Source organism: Esox lucius, chromosome 14, assembly GCF_011004845.1.
Source record: "Esox lucius isolate fEsoLuc1 chromosome 14, fEsoLuc1.pri, whole genome shotgun sequence".
NCBI classification, from domain to species: Eukaryota; Metazoa; Chordata; class Actinopteri; order Esociformes; family Esocidae; genus Esox; species Esox lucius.
The window spans coordinates 25,936,198-25,952,082 of record NC_047582.1 but is presented as its reverse complement, the minus strand read 5'-3'; the positions used below and the strand labels follow the sequence as shown (position 1 = coordinate 25,952,082).

General features: G+C 41.2%; 1 protein-coding gene across 27 annotated transcripts in view; it reads right to left on the bottom strand.

The window, feature by feature from the left end:
* Positions 1–404: 404 nt before the first annotated feature.
* The window catches only part of LOC105015254 (formin-binding protein 1), a 71,132-nt gene continuing 55,651 nt past the window's right edge, over positions 405–15,885 (bottom strand). For 4 of the 27 annotated variants that reach the window (XM_034297138.1, XM_034297129.1, XM_034297140.1 and 1 more), the window contains exons 11-20: positions 13,402–13,494; positions 11,598–11,606; positions 10,873–10,887; positions 10,520–10,555; positions 7,062–7,171; positions 6,626–6,758; positions 6,240–6,370; positions 5,962–6,131; positions 5,681–5,839; positions 405–3,838 (exon numbers count right to left, since the gene is read on the bottom strand). In XM_034297138.1, the coding sequence (XP_034153029.1) occupies positions 3,831–3,838; positions 5,681–5,839; positions 5,962–6,131; positions 6,240–6,370; positions 6,626–6,758; positions 7,062–7,171; positions 10,520–10,555; positions 10,873–10,887; positions 11,598–11,606; positions 13,402–13,494 (864 nt within the window). In that variant the 3' untranslated portion in view covers positions 405–3,830. The other 23 variants (XM_020053310.3, XM_020053317.3, XM_020053323.3 and 20 more) reach the window with 17 other exon arrangements.

Here is a 15,885-nt window from a genome sequence, read left to right as displayed (position 1 = left end):
TACGCACAGATTTTCAATATATATATATATATATATATATATATATATATATATATATATATATATATATATATATATATATATATATATATATATATTTACTAATATTGAGACACATCTAACTCCATAACCACTGTTCCTCGTTACCAATAACCAAGGGCACTATTTAAGTTGCTCACTTGTTTGTACACACTGTGGATTATTGTTTGCATTACGCTACGTGTTTCGTGTGTTTGTTTTGATTTTAAAATTTAGATTCTATACTCTTTCTATTTCTTGTTTTTGGTTTGCTCACCCCGCGCACGTTGCGACTGGTTCGACAAAACACCATGCAAAACGTGTAAGCTGACCTGAACAACATATAATACAGATAATATAACACACAATAAAGAAAAAAAGTAACGTTATTTTCGACATGTATTTAATTGGCACAGTTAACACAATACAAAGTATTCAGTGCTCCGAAACACAAGCATATACCAAATGGAACACAAACAAAAAAGTGCAAAACACACCATTTGGCGGACTTTACAAAACAAAAGAAAAAAAAAGAAAAAACTGTCTTAGCAAAGCAGAGAAAAAAGTAATGGTAAGACATTTTAATAGTTAAAACCTCAAAAATATAATTTTAATTTCCTTTTATGTCTTAGTTTAATCAATATTTATTTATATATTTATATATATTCTCTCTAATTCCAACAAGCCATCTTCTGTACAGGTGTGCTGGGGCACGGTGCATTGGGGCCTGTCTGAAGGTCTGGGATGGTCTCAGAGTTGAGCGTAAAGAGGAGATAGGCAGATTCTCCTCTATACTGCATCTCTGACTGAACTGGAAGTACACCACAAGGATGCACCTCTGATGGTCTGTATGAAAATCACTTTAGCCTTTTCACTCCTTACAAACAAACAACAGCCATGTCAATATATAGGTGTAGTAGTCAAAATAAGAGATGGACGGATTTGAATAGCAAAAAGAGACATTACCTGATTCTCATTCACTGAACACACAGATTTGCACTGCTAGCTATTACTTCTTTATATACTGTGAAGTAACGGGAAGTCCAAAGGCTGATGGATCACTGTCATTGCGGTTCTACTGGTGATAATATACATGGTTTGCATTGATACAATTTCAGTTGCTGCTCTTTGACATGTTGCTTTAGAAGTAATATTGTAGTACACTACTTTTATTGTCTCTTGAAGTTACCCCCAGAGTGGCACCCTATTCCCTACCAGTGCACTTGTTTTGCCCAGTTCCTATGGGCCGTGGTTATTAGGAGCGAACCCTACAGGTTATAGGGGGTCATTGTCAACACAACTGGGGGCCGATGACGTCACTAACGGCCTCTCTAGACAACACAAAGCAATAGCTGTGTTATTCCTTCATCTGCAGTGATCAAACACCATCAAGTGGTTTCTAATTCAGGTGCAATACAGTTTTACAGCTAAAGAATATACTAGCAACAAAATAAAAAGCTAAAATCTCTTTGACTCAACACTGTTAAAAATAATAACAAAATCAAAATGTTAAAAATCATGTATGTGCCTTCGAGACAAGGAAACACTGGACATCATCCTGCATGTATCCATGTAGAGGTCATGAGCAACCTACCTCGACCATCAACATACAAACTAAACAATTGCACCCCCTCCAAACCTTCATCAAAAAAAAAGATGTATACTGTTTATAACGAGAGATGTCTTAACCTATTCAGCACATCACAGATAAGAGAATGGCATCGTACAGCCCGTGTTTTCACACTAAGTGGTGGCGTTCACCCTGTTAAGGCCCAACAGGTAGACAGATACATGTATATAATCCTCAGTGGCCTGTTGGTTGGGGAAGTGTAGAAACCAACACAACAAAACAGACCGGATCCACAGAATGAGGCTAGTGGGAGACAATGACCACTTGTCTTAGTCACACTATTCAAACATTGTACAATGTCAGGCAACAGCATTACATACATACAGTATAAAACACAGATGAATGACCAACCTACAACCAACCATGTACTTTTCAGAACCACACACTACCGTGGTCTCCAGTAACACTGCTCATGTGCTCCGTCCCCTTGCTTCCAAGATTCGGGTTCGGAAAGTAGAATGGCCGATCATTCTCCCCATTCCCATTTTGACAAAATTGATGGGTGCTTTAAGACATTGAAAAGGTACAAACATTTCTGGCAAATCATTCATTCGGAAGGCAAGTAAATCAATAAAAAAAGGTGTTATACGCACAACACATTTTCTTTTGTTTGAATGGTTCGCCACATATATGTTTGTACCAATTTAATTTCCGGAGGCACTATAAACAACAGTGCTGTCAAAATGACCATATGATAAAATAGTGCCTGTGCCATTTCCTGAACCATCAAGGGGTGGAGCATGTGAGCCAAATAACACTGAGCTGGAGACGACAGTGGGAGAGCACACACTTGCTTTAAAAAAACACGGTCAGGTCAACATGCTTTCAGAGACGAGGAACAGTCAAACCGCAACAAACAAACGCAATAACAGCCAGCAGATGATCCACAGGCACATAACCCAAACGGTAAAAACATATAAACAGGTTAAGGAGTGACAAGCAATGGGTGTTAACTGAAAGACAAATGGCCAGGCCAGGCAACAGGGATGTATGCCAGCCCCTGGCCCTGGTGTGAGTGGCCCAAGCCAAGGAGGAGACAGGGCAAGCATGCACACTTCACCGCCTGTGAGAAGCCCCGCCCTAAGCTGTGACGTGGCGCTTAACACAGCCAAATGACCTGCGGCTAACGCCTGAGGGGGAGGGACTTGTGGAGGGACGAGGTGTGGCCAGAGAGAGGAGCAGGCGAGATGCCAGTAACAGCAAATGATGGATGGTAGGGAGAGAGATTGCAGGTAAGTAAAGTAATGAAATGAATTGTCCCTGATCACAAACTCTCCTGGTCTTGGAGCTCCCAATCCTGTCCCACTCTCAAGGGGTGTGTATGGGTGATGTGACATGAGAGTGACAATCACCACAGCAGACACACACACACACACACACACACACGCACACACACACTAGACCTCAACTCAAGTTACAAACACATACAGTAAGATGACCTGTGTCCTGTTTTTCATTCCATTTGAAGCCTGCAAAATATGGAGTCGGAGAAAGTGGAATTAATGCGTTGCTTCCATGGGAACTCCAGGCTTTCCAAGTAATGTTGGATCTGGACAGTTTGTCCTGTAATGATGGCTTTGAGTCAATGAGTGAGTGGGAGAGAGTCGGCAACCTCATCCACCAGACTGACTGGGATGGGACTGTTGATTGGTGGTACATGGTTTTGTGTACGTCCTTCCTGTATGGTGTGTGTGGGGTGTGGTGAGGGGCAGATCGCTTACAAATTGTGCTGGTCCCGGTCCTGTCTCTGGCCACAACCTGCCATGCTTTAGGAGGGGAGGTGGCGAGGGCGGCAGGGGAGCCAGGAGTCAGGCATGGCGATCATTTGCGGTGAGAGAGCCAAAAGCTCGCCATGGCAACGCGAGTTAGTACATCAAAAGCAAAGCTTTGCAGAGACAATAGAAGGAAATGACAAATGTGGAATAGTCTATTAAAAAAAGATAAGATTTGCAGGTCAATTTGGTTTGTTTTTCTCTTATTGTTTTTTTGTGGTCATAAACCGGTACAGGAGAGAAATCTACGACTGCATCGGGTTGGAAACTGAGATGCATTATAATTGTTCTCCTGTGTTTGTCTCAGTCATGTTTCTCTCTTTCTGACTATGAAAGTAAAAGAAACTTGAACTTGGTCGCTCTGTCTCCGAGGCTGCTTGCCCTGCCATTCCTGAGCCAGCCTCAAACTTTTAGGAATCTGCAATTTAAAAAAAACAAACAAAAAAAAAAAACACGTTAGAAAGGTCTCGGAAAGAAAATAGTACTTCAGATCCTGAATAGGAGGTGGAATACGGCAACTATCATTTGCAATTGTCTTTGAAGGAAATACTGTGGTTCTATAGTCAGATAAATTATATATATATATATATATATATATTCCAGAGAATCCAATAAGCTCCTTCTCTTTGGCTTTAATATCAATTGCTCAACCTCAAAAATATTTTTATATGCTTCTGTTTCTTCACGTCAGCCTGTTGTGTGTGAATCATCATTTCCCAAAATCAAAAGACACTTAAGCTTGTAACAATGGGAAACATGCGTCAAAACGTTTTCTAAAATGCAGAACAAAAACTAGGAGAAAATGACTACCAACACAACATGCCCCCATTTCATCTGAACCCCAGTTTATTGTGGGGATGAAATGTATATGTTAATAGCACAGAGAAACAGGATTAATTTCACAGCTAGAGGAGAAAGCGTGTGGAAACTATTTGCTGAGCTTTTAGAGATTAAAAAAAACTTGAGTCCTTTCCAAGAAGCAATTTGAGTCAAATTATGCAAAATGTAGTCATCTTCACAAGATAACAGCCTTGATACATAATAGGCATAAAACAGTGCATGACAGACTACACAGAGGTGCTACTGCTGCACAAAACCCATGCGCGAGCTGGCAACCAAACACCAACGTTACGATCAGCTCCAAAACAGTCCTTTCTGACAACGTTCTCACCGAGGAAGAGAGAGCTCATTCTGAATCCCGTGATTCTCGAACCGTTCTGAAAAGGCCCACAATTGTCCAAATCTAACAATGCCTGTTTGGGTTGTGACTGGTGCTTCTTGACTGTAGAGATGAGTTATTATTTAAAACAAGGCAACAGTAAACACGACGTTCCCCACAAATATGGCCCACCTTGGCCAGTCAGTGTAATTTACTACATTTGCATAGCCGTAGCGCCACCATCTGGCCAAACGGTGTACACTTGTTAAAGCCCCTCAGAATTGGGTCAGTAGTGTCGGAAGTATTTCACATATACATATTATGAGACTGATCCACAATCCCCTCCGCGATTTTATCATAGGGGACAACTAAACAGCGGCATTTTAGTGAACACCAATATCCCACTGAGCTACTACAGCATGCACTCATTATATATTGGGAGAAGCCTGGTCTTACAGTACAATCATTTGTCATGGTAAAACAAATATGATTGCATCTGTTTTTACATAAGAATCAATAACTATTAAATTACATATTTCTACATTGTATAATTTAGCATGCTTTACTACAGGAGAGGGTAAGCAATATGTGTCCACACATGATGTAAAAATGATCCTGTTGTATTACAGCTTTTTTCATTTGAGAGACCCATACTACTTCTCCACAGATATCCTATCAATACTTGCCTCTTGGTTGAATGATGATTCACTGGTCCTAACAATGTCCTCAAACACAACAACAAACACTTTTTTGCAACAATTCTTATTCTTAGAAAGGATTTGTTTTGAGGAAGACAAACAGAAGCCGATTTAAATTGAATTCAGTTGACCGGGGAGGTTTTTTGCTGACCACAAGCTTGCACTCGACTAGAGGACCCTCAGAAGCAGTGTGAAGAGCCACACCAGGGTACATACAGTACAGGATCTCTCCAGTCACGGAAGAGAATAATTCTGATTGGTCCATCTTTCAGAGTGGTCTGACCAACCAGCGGTAACCATCATCTCCACCCTTTCCTCCGCTCTGTTCTCAAACCGCCCCACCCTGGAAAATCCCCCCAGCCCCCAAAGGAAACCCATCTCAGTTAAATGTATGTCATAGCACCTTTGGCGTTTGTTTCCAAAAAGACCTCAACGTAGGACGTTGGCACGTAGCCTTCCTCATCCTCGTTCCTACGGACGCGCGTCCAGCCGTCCCCTTTGTCCTCCTCTATTACATACAGCAGCTCTCCTTCTGTCACTGAGATAGTTCCCTCATTATGACCTGGGGCAGAGAAGGACAGGCTCAAAAACACAATGGACATTTATTGTGGCATTTCTCTTAAATTGTCAAATAGATCTGCCAGCCAACAATGCCAGTGTCACTGTCGCTGACTGGTTTATTACCTGCAAGTGGAGCATTACCTTCAAATGGGTAGATGGCTTTACAGGTGCCAATGGTAGGCAGTGTCTCCTCGTCATCATCGAACTCGTCATCTACCTCTGGGGGGTTTGATATGGTCACCTTAGCCTGAGTCTCTGAACTCTGCTCCTCTGTATAACTGCCATCCGGGCTGCTCAAGGACCAACACACACAAAGTAACTATAGCAACCTCCAAACACGTTACTGTGTAGGACTATGCCAACGTGTTATTTGTGTGTGTGTGTGTGTGTGTTTACTGTACCTCTCTCTGTCCTGGGCACAGTTGTTGCCCACTGTGCTGCTGTTGCTGTTCTGAGTCTCATACAGACCGCTCTGTCTCCTGGGAGGGTCACTCTTGGATGGTAACCTTCCCTCCACCTCTGCCAGCCAGCCCTGGTTAGGGAAAACACACGCAGTTAGGCTGCGGACATGAGATCTGCTGGTTTTGTGGAGTCCAGAGTCAGGCCATGTCACCACAGCTCTCCCATAAACAGAACAGATCCTCCAAATAACCAGGTGAAGTGTTACATCTCTGTGTCCCAGGGACACTCTGTCTGAGCTAAGCCAAACAAGATTACCCTGCACAACAACAGTCAGCTTCTTGACCTTTCCATCCGGGATAAATCCAGTGGGTTTCGTGTGACTCACCTCGAATTTCTGCACCTCGAACTGTAGTTTCTCAATGTTCTGGGCTATCTCCGCTAGCCTGGGATCCACACTGGCAGGGTCTCCCATCTGGGGATTCTTTTCGTACACACCCTTCATCTTGGTCAGGGCGTCTCTGATGGAGAGAGGGTGACAGGCACATTAAGAACATTCATAAGTCACAGAGACAGACAAGTCACAAAGATACATAAGTCACAGAGATAGACATGTCACAGATAAATAAGTCACAGATAGGTGGATTAACCCTCATCAGTCCGGTAAGGGGTTCTGGAGGCCAAAACCTCTTTTAAATCATTTAGAAATGTTACTGGGGACATTTTGTTTCCACAACAGGGTTGACACTCAAGAAAGGACTTAGGATGTGTTTTTTAGACGAATATGTCTGATTCTTGTGTTAAATATACAAACACACACTTACTTCTGGTCCATCTCTTTCTGGATGTCCTTGTTTAAGTCATCAATCTTGGCCTGAAGCTTCTTTCTCCTCTGTTCCGGAGGAAGGTGGCTGAAATCCTCAGGTCCAGAACCCTGATGAAGAAACACAAGATAGAGAGCGAGAATGTGGAAAGAAATTTGAAGACAAAGTGAGTTTCAGAAGTTATACAGGTTGTTTGTCAATGTAAAAATATACAAAATACCATCTTTTAACAGCTTTCAGTCTTTAGCCTTCTAACCCTAGGAGAGACATTAAAATCTAAGAATTCCCCATCATTCAAGGTTGTGTGTCTAAAGACGTATGTCTGGTTCACCAGAAAGATCCTGCAGCACCAGCCTCAATCACTAGCCTCAACCAAAAGCCTCTACCACCAGCCTCTACAACTAGGCTCAACCAAAAGCCTCAACCACTAGCCTCAACCAAAAGCCTCTACCACCAGCCTCTACCACACAGATAGAGCTTTAGGCAGTTCTCTGTGATTAAGCCAAGCACCTTCACCTATTCTGCCTGAAGCCTAAAAATATGTTAGGACGTATCACATTACTTCATATCCAGTCAAATCCCATTCTGTTTCCATATTTCAGACTCCTAATAAATGTCAGGAGAGAAGCTGACTCCTGACAAAATGGACACTATGCATCTGAAATGGAAACTGGGGTGCTATTAGAGAGCAGATGGTATAGCGTTTCCTTTTAAAGGAGCTTTGTGGATAAAACACAAATTGATCATCTCAAATGATGAGTCATTCTCTCTGTGTTTGTTGCTTAGCTAGGCCCTTTCCAAAAAAAAAACAACACAACAGCATATTTTTTTTACTAAAAATACAGAAGTTCAGAGATACAACCACTTTCTGGTGCTATTTGGTCAGATTTGCTAAATCTACACTTGGTAATTTTAGATACCGTAGCTACGGTATTATAAATAATAACCAGACCACTGTTGATTGGATGACTCTCAATTAAGAGTTACCCATTAAGTCTTGAACCTTCCAGATATACACATGTAGCATGGTAATTACCAGACAGATAACCACTGTTGTATCATAACATAGGACCAAGACCCAATACCCTACTGGCCAGGGGTAAAGGATCAGAGGTTATTCTGGTTTACCTGTAGATAAGCCAATAAAAATACAGCAGCAGGTTAGGCTACTATGACAATAAACCTTCCTTACGCCATCTATGTGCACTGCTGTGCAACACTAAGCAACCAGACATCATGCAAACAACACATCATTCAACATGCTCTGGTTCATGCTCCCATCTGCACGTCCATATATGTATATCTGATGTCAAGAATAAAGAACATGCTATTGATTGATATCTGTAGATAATGTCTGTAGATGCGTCTGTAGACCTCTCTGTAGATGTGTCTGTAGATGACAATACTGCCCACAGCTCACATTTCTCAGAAGACAATTAGTACCCAGTAACTTACCTGTTCCATATAAAATGTACACAAATGAACTAATGTCTGTCATTACATCACTCGAGACCTTGGGACTAGAAGTTTCCATCAGCGGGAAGCAGAGTTTTGAAATAGTGAGCATCAGAAATGTCTCTTCCGAAATCTCAGCGCTGGTTTGCAGTAAATAGGAACCTCCAAATTAGGAACCTCCATCTTAAGGGAGGACAACTACAATGCAGGGAATCAAAATCCCTCCTGTCTTCAAATTGTGTCATTTTAGAGACATATGGCTCTGAAAGGTTTATCCGGATTTAGACACAGAATGTTAAATTATATCCTCTCAAAAGATGTGATAATTTAATGATTACATAAAGAGTCTTCAACTAATGCCTGACACATATTTGTTAAAGTGAGTAGTTCACTAAAATGATGAGCACAATATAGCCTATGGAGAACTAAATGACACTGCTAAAGCTTAACCCTGCATAATCAATCTAGATTTGATTGTGTAAGTTTTTTAAGTAGAGAAACAAATAATTTGTGTTTTCCAAGTCAGAGATTTGAGAACTGTCTTGTAAAGTCTTTCTCTCGCCCTACATTTATGTGGTACTAACAACCAAACATTGCACGGCAAAACCACACGGGACGAAGCTGCAAGCGGCATGTTCTGAGCTTCTGGCTTAGAATTCATTTTCTTTGTAAATTTACTTAGACACGTATATCTCACATGTTAAGGACGACTGAAATAACTTATTGACGTTAAGTGCTCTTTTTTAACCAAAATGACAGAAACAAACCTTCTAGTACAAAGGTTACCCACTGTTAACTGATATTGATCTGTTCCCAAAGGAGTTTGGATGCATTTCTCAACATTGAAGACTCTTACTACTACATACTACTACATAAAAAGGTAATAAGAAATGATTATCTTTGATTACGTCGTTGTAATTGATTAAGGAGATATGCAACAATCATTTCAGTGAAAGGTATTCTATAGTTTATTTTTGTCTATTTACGTTTTCAAAAATCTATAAAAGTCTAATAAATCAGAATATTACAGGGACTTACAGGAGAATTTGTAAGATGTTAGATGGTTCATGTAAAATGGGTTATCTCCCTGAAACTAGTATATGGGCCAACAGAAACTTTAATCCTTGATTCAGTCAACCATTTCAAACTTTAGATATCGTTAGTCACAGCTAGCTAAAAATCTATATACATGATGGAAAAGTGAAAGCGGTTGATTTCAGGTGATTTTTTTGTTGTTGTTACCTGCACCTGATTACTTTCATAGATATTTAGCTAGTTGATGATTTTGTAATGGCTGTTTAAAGAAAACTTAAACAGGGGTTGCTTTCTCTGAGCCCATAGACTACTTCCAGTATGACAAACCATCTAACATGAAATGAAGCACTGTCCAAGACTGGCTGTGTAATAAGTTTTACCTAATCTCGTCCCCCAGCAAGATCTCTCTGTAACAACAGAGCCTTGAGACCGGGTTGTTTTATCCCAGACAGACCAAAAGCTCAAATTTCCTCTCTTTCCATCTGTTCTGCATTTCAGTAGACAATACAGATATTAATTATAACATTTTCCTGGAAGGCTCAACATCCTCTGGATGTCTGTCTTTTGGTCTGTCTTTTTGACTTTACAATCACTCTAAAGGTCGAGAGGCCCACATACTACATCTCAAGTACTCTGACAATAATCAGAATGTGTCCCATCTTGGTTGTATCTACACTCTTCACCTTCAATATCAACTATGATTATGATGAATGGAATCCTACTGGAATGCTCTATATCTGATTCTAATGAGCATGAAGACAAATCAAAATAGATGGAACTAGAAGACAAACAGATGGATAGACCCAGTTTCAAATATTATCTGAAATAATTGCAAATCCTTCCGCTGGGCTTGAATTAGCTTTACCACTGGCAATGACACAATTAGAAAGATTTGTACCCAAATAGTATTTGAAACCCTGGTCTGACAGACAGACAACAAACAAAACAGTAACGGTAATTCTGATCACCTCGATAAGATTCCGGACGTGGGAACTGAGTGTGATCTGCACAGAGCAAACAAGCACAACAGGGGGAGACAGGACAAACGACACCAAGACAGACACAAACACCCAACAGAAACAAAAACAGACCAGTTACAATAACCAATAACGACACAACATCACAAGGGTCTGCAATGGCAAAATCCACCCTCGTGTCACACAATGAATACCACAGTAAGCGGAGCGGAACAACGGGGGTTGAACGCAAACAACCAGGCACACCGCACTATCAGCCATGCTGTTACCGGGAGGACGTGCACGCCAGACTCAAGACTACGGTTCATGCCACTACGGTCATGCAGAGTTACGGTCATGCTTACCAGCTTGAGAGAAAGCTTCATGGGTAGAAGATAGGAGGGAAACGGCGGGAGAAAAAGAGAACAGATAAAAGTCAGACAACACCAGAATAACACGCGGCATTTCGTCCTTTTCCTTTCTCCTGGCATGTCATGAATGTGTTTGTTGAAAGTGGTTGACATACATGTGTGGGTAAGAAAAGCAGTTCCTCAGCCGAACTTCACCATATAATAAAAGAAGTGTTTTCAAATAGTATTGTTATTAAAAAAAATTTAGATATTGCTGATGACATATGCAAAGCCAAGCAAACCTACGTTTTTTTCATTCTGGTGGAACGACTGAAAACCTGAGCTTCACAACTGAGTAGCAAATGCATAGAACCATCAAGAGTATTGAAGCATTTAGGAATGAGATACATCTGTTATGAGAGATGTTAAAGGTCTGAGGCCCTTTGCAAATGCTGGTTAGTTGAATTCCCATGTATGTATACCAGTAAATATTAGATGCCCGTTATTCCTCAGTTTGTTCTTACTAGAATGAAAAACAGTATTCAGCAATATTTCAGCAATATTCTGTCCCAAGACAATACCTACCCATTCTCGGGACTTGTCTAATTTATTTCAGTCGTCCATTTTCTGTGTAAAATATTTTGGTAACTCTTTTCTGATTTGTTGAAGTTCAACGTCAGGTTTCAGTGATGAATGAGTTTTTAACTACTGTTTGGTAAATGACAAGGAAGCCAACTCACAAGTTTAGACTGCACAGGGCGGCAAATGGGAGAGACCAGGAGGGAAGAGACAGTGAGATAAAGAGCGAGAGATGAGTGGAGACACCCCAACACACTGCAGGGACACAGGACGACTGAGAAGAGGAGCCCTCTGCTCTCCCTTCCCTGTGTCCTTAGATTCCGCCTCCCCACAATGGCAGCACTGTAACAGCAGGGGGCGATAGCAACATGTGTCACAGCTAAGCATGATGACAGTTCATTCACACCTGGGAGAGGATAGCCTGAGTGCCAGTCTTGGGAAGAAGACACAAGCAGATTGACACTCAGGCTAGGGAGAACGTACTCCTAGATATAAACCTACACACGACAGGATACATATATGCCCATGCACACAGGAAGTCAGGACCTAGTAGAAACCTCCTGCAAAAACGGACCTGCAAAAGATGAAACTACAGCTACGCCCTTTGTTCGCTCACGGCTCATTGGGGTGGGGGATCTTGCAAAGAAACCGTGATTTATGATGGTTACTGATTAAGGCAAACCATACATGAAAAAAAAAAGAGAACAGGAAAAATCATGATGTAAGGCAGCGCAGAGGTTTATGTCAATTGCCCAGGTTTAATTGCACATTGTGTGATTGAACCAGTAAGACCATTAAAACCACTGTGAGCTCCTTAAGTACAGCCCCTTGGGTTTCTGCAGCTACAGTGAATGACCTGTAATCCAGTTACTGCTCAGTGGCTGCACCGGGCTATGGTCCTGTAATCCACCTGGAATGGCCCTCTATCAACAACCCCTTCCCCCAGTAGGCCTGATGTATCTCTTGGCTGTTGCTCCCCCCCCCTCTTCTCTACATTTAAATTGGTTCTGGACAGGGTTCTTTTTTTTTCTTGGAACAACTAGTGCAGAAGGGAGAGTAGGTCTGTTGTTCATTCGCATGTTCTAGCAGGGTCAAATGTCAGACATCCCAGACAGGAATATACAGGCACATGATCATACATGGTCTGTATACAAACATACTATGGCGCTATGTGAGAGCAGCACACAGAAAGAGGACCTGGAGAGGTGAATTCTGGGTAAACCGAACCCCAAAAAGTGTGACGAGCACCACAACCTTATGAACGCGCCAAAAAATTGAGCTAATTGCAGTGTGTGGAGAATTGTCCACCGTGCTCCAACCCCACAACCACAGGTTAATGGTAGTGCTTGTGACACTAAGAATCAACCCCTAAAAAATGGGCACTGCAGCAGGAGAAAGAAGTCAAAGGGGATTCTGGGTTTGGCGAGTAGCGACAAAAAGCGCCTCAAGCTTACATGTGGCACAGGAAATGAGGTAATCTCTTGCTCTGATCATTTGACTGGTGTGGTCTTATGACAGGGCCATGCGGAATACACTGAGGCGGTCACAGACACTAGCCTCATTTAGAAGGAAACACAAAGACCTAAAATGTCGAAGGAAACAGATAGCTCACTGTGTCGACTGGAAATAAATGATTGTTTCTGTGTGTTTGTGTAAATGTCAATGTGTAATCTGGATAAGACCACTGTGTATGCTGCACATGGCCCAGACATTTATTTCCTGGTTAACACATACACACGCGCTCACGCGTGTGTATGTGTTGGGAGTTACAATTTACAAGGAAAAAGTCTAATGTTCCTGAACCTTAACCTACCCCCTGACCTTTTTCCTAAACCTAACCTCATACCCCTAACCCTAAACCTACCCCCGAAAGCCTTTTATAAACTGGGAAAACATTTTCCTTGTTTTGGTAGTCACCAGTCTAGCACTACATGTAGACACACACACCCTTACATGCACACTTACGACATATTGCCTGGCCTCGAAGGCGTACGTGGGTATGCCCTGAGTCCTCCAGTCTTTGTGATAACACAGTGAGCGAGGGCGAATAGGAGGCTGCTGCCATGGTTACGAGAGAAAACAAAGCTTCATCAATTAGCGCAGGGCTACTAATGAGGCTAATGACTTTACTCTTTCTCTCCCACACTCACTTATTCAAAAGCCTCTCCCCTTCTTTCTGTGTCTTCACGCACACACACACACATGCACACTTTGATTCAGGAGAACGATGCTGTCGTGTTTTATCCTTACTTTTTCTCACATACACTATCTCCCTTGAACCCGCTCTCGTTCTCTCACTGTGTATCTGGCACTGGATCAGAGGGCCGGGCCCCAGAGGGCAGAGGAATAACAGGGCCTCCCATTGGGGCATGCTGGGTAAAATATCCCTCTGCTGTGCAACTCTCAAATAGAGACAGAATCCAGAACCCCACGTACAGGTAGAACTAACATGGTATTAAAATATAACCTCATATCACATTATATAACCTGGAATAATTAAATAATCCATTTGAGACATATGTACATTGGCCGACTCAAAGAGATTGAGGGAAATGAGAATCATTATTATTATAATCATTAATATTATCATTAATATTATTATAAATATTATTCTATTCAGTATATATAATATGCGTGTGTTCAATCACTAATAGCACCTGTAGACAAATGTAACCATGGAAATAGGCTTAAAGAGTCCTTTGGGATTACTATCTCGCTATCCAGTTGACTAGCTGTTTAAGCAGGGCCAGCAATATGGCCCCAATGCAAATCTGAGGGCCAAGCAGAGGGCAGGCCCCATTTCTTGTTTGGCAGCAACGTCTCTACTGCTCTTAAAAAAAGCAGTTATTAAGAGAAAACTTTTACACAAAACCAGAGCTGGGTACCAAACCGTTAATCCGTTCATTGTTCATTAACGAAATTAACATTTTCTTTAACAATTTAACATCTAAGTTAACTGTGAAAATCATTATCAGTCAAATTAACTTCTGTTACATTTAATTTCTGTTAACCCAAGTCTGCTAACTCAAAAACGTAATTACTATACTTTTAAAGACCTCTAAAGTCTAAGCCAACTTCAGTCTGAAGTGCGGAACGAGACCAAATCCGATGTTTGCTGTGCTGAATATTTGGGGAATAGAGTGTGGCAGTGGGGGGTGGGGGGGCATAATATGGTACTATTGGTTGTGTGGTAACCTATGACTTGGGAAAAAACATGGTCTATTATTGATTTTCTGCACTGTTGGTCTCTGAACAGCACAATAAGGTTGAGTAACATCTGCTTTGAGAGTGAATGAGGTACCCGTTTTCAGGCGGAAAGGATCATGGAAATGTAGATCACGGTAATTAATCAAAATGCTTATAGAGTCTTTAAGTTCTACCATTCGGGAGATATTAGGCACTGTGTTAGCTTAATGACTGTAATCGTTAAAAATGAAAATATCGACTTCAACCGATATTGAAGTCGATATGAAATCACCCTTAACTATGAAATCAACCTTTTTTAACTGTAAAGCAAAAGGCTATAGTTTTTTGGGTTCTAATGCAATCCCTTAAAATACCCGAAAAGGCTTATTTTTGTATTTCCTGCACTTTGTTATATGTTTTTAGGTGTTTTTAGAAACAATTTTGTTTTATAATAATTTATCGCTAACTTCCGTTACATTTTCAATGGTTTTTAATGATTTAACTGATTAATGGTTATCGAAGTTAACCTTTTGGTGAACGGATTAACAGTTAACAAAGTAAACTTTTTGATTAACTGTGCCCAGCTATGCACAAAACCATGTAAATATATTCTTAACAACATTAATATACATATAAAAAAAAAACTGAAATACATATATAGATTATGAAAAGGGTTGAAAATGAAGCTGAGAGATCCCTGTTTAGCGATCTAATACTCTTGATATATGTCACCCTGTCCAACCAAAACAAAAAACCACTACACACCCATCAATTTATACAGAATGTTCATACAAGACTGATCATCTGACAGAAAACAACCCTTTACCAATACTACCGCCACCCTCAAGTTTAGAAGAGTACCACCAGAGACCGTTCAGGAACAGAATGCCGTAATGTTTTTCATCTTGGCAGTGCCAATCTGGTTTTCTTATTCCCTCCGCCCAGGGTATTAGACATGTTGTTTTTTAAAATGTTTTGTGTCTTCGAGCCAGTCAGATTTCTTACCACCGGCATAGGGCACCCTCCACTGAGTGGGGCCAACAAGCAGACCGGTGAGGCTTGGCCTGGATAAAATAAAAGCTGGGGGTGTGTCTTCGAGACCTTGGGTTCTTTACACCCTCTGATGACTGTTACTCCACTTCCTCATTTGGAGACGTTCACTTCCTGCTAGATTCTCTGTGTTCTCCTGACCTTCAATCATTTCCTTCTTGATAAGCTGGTCAGTGTTTGACTATATACTATTTTTCCTTCGTTTTCACAGAT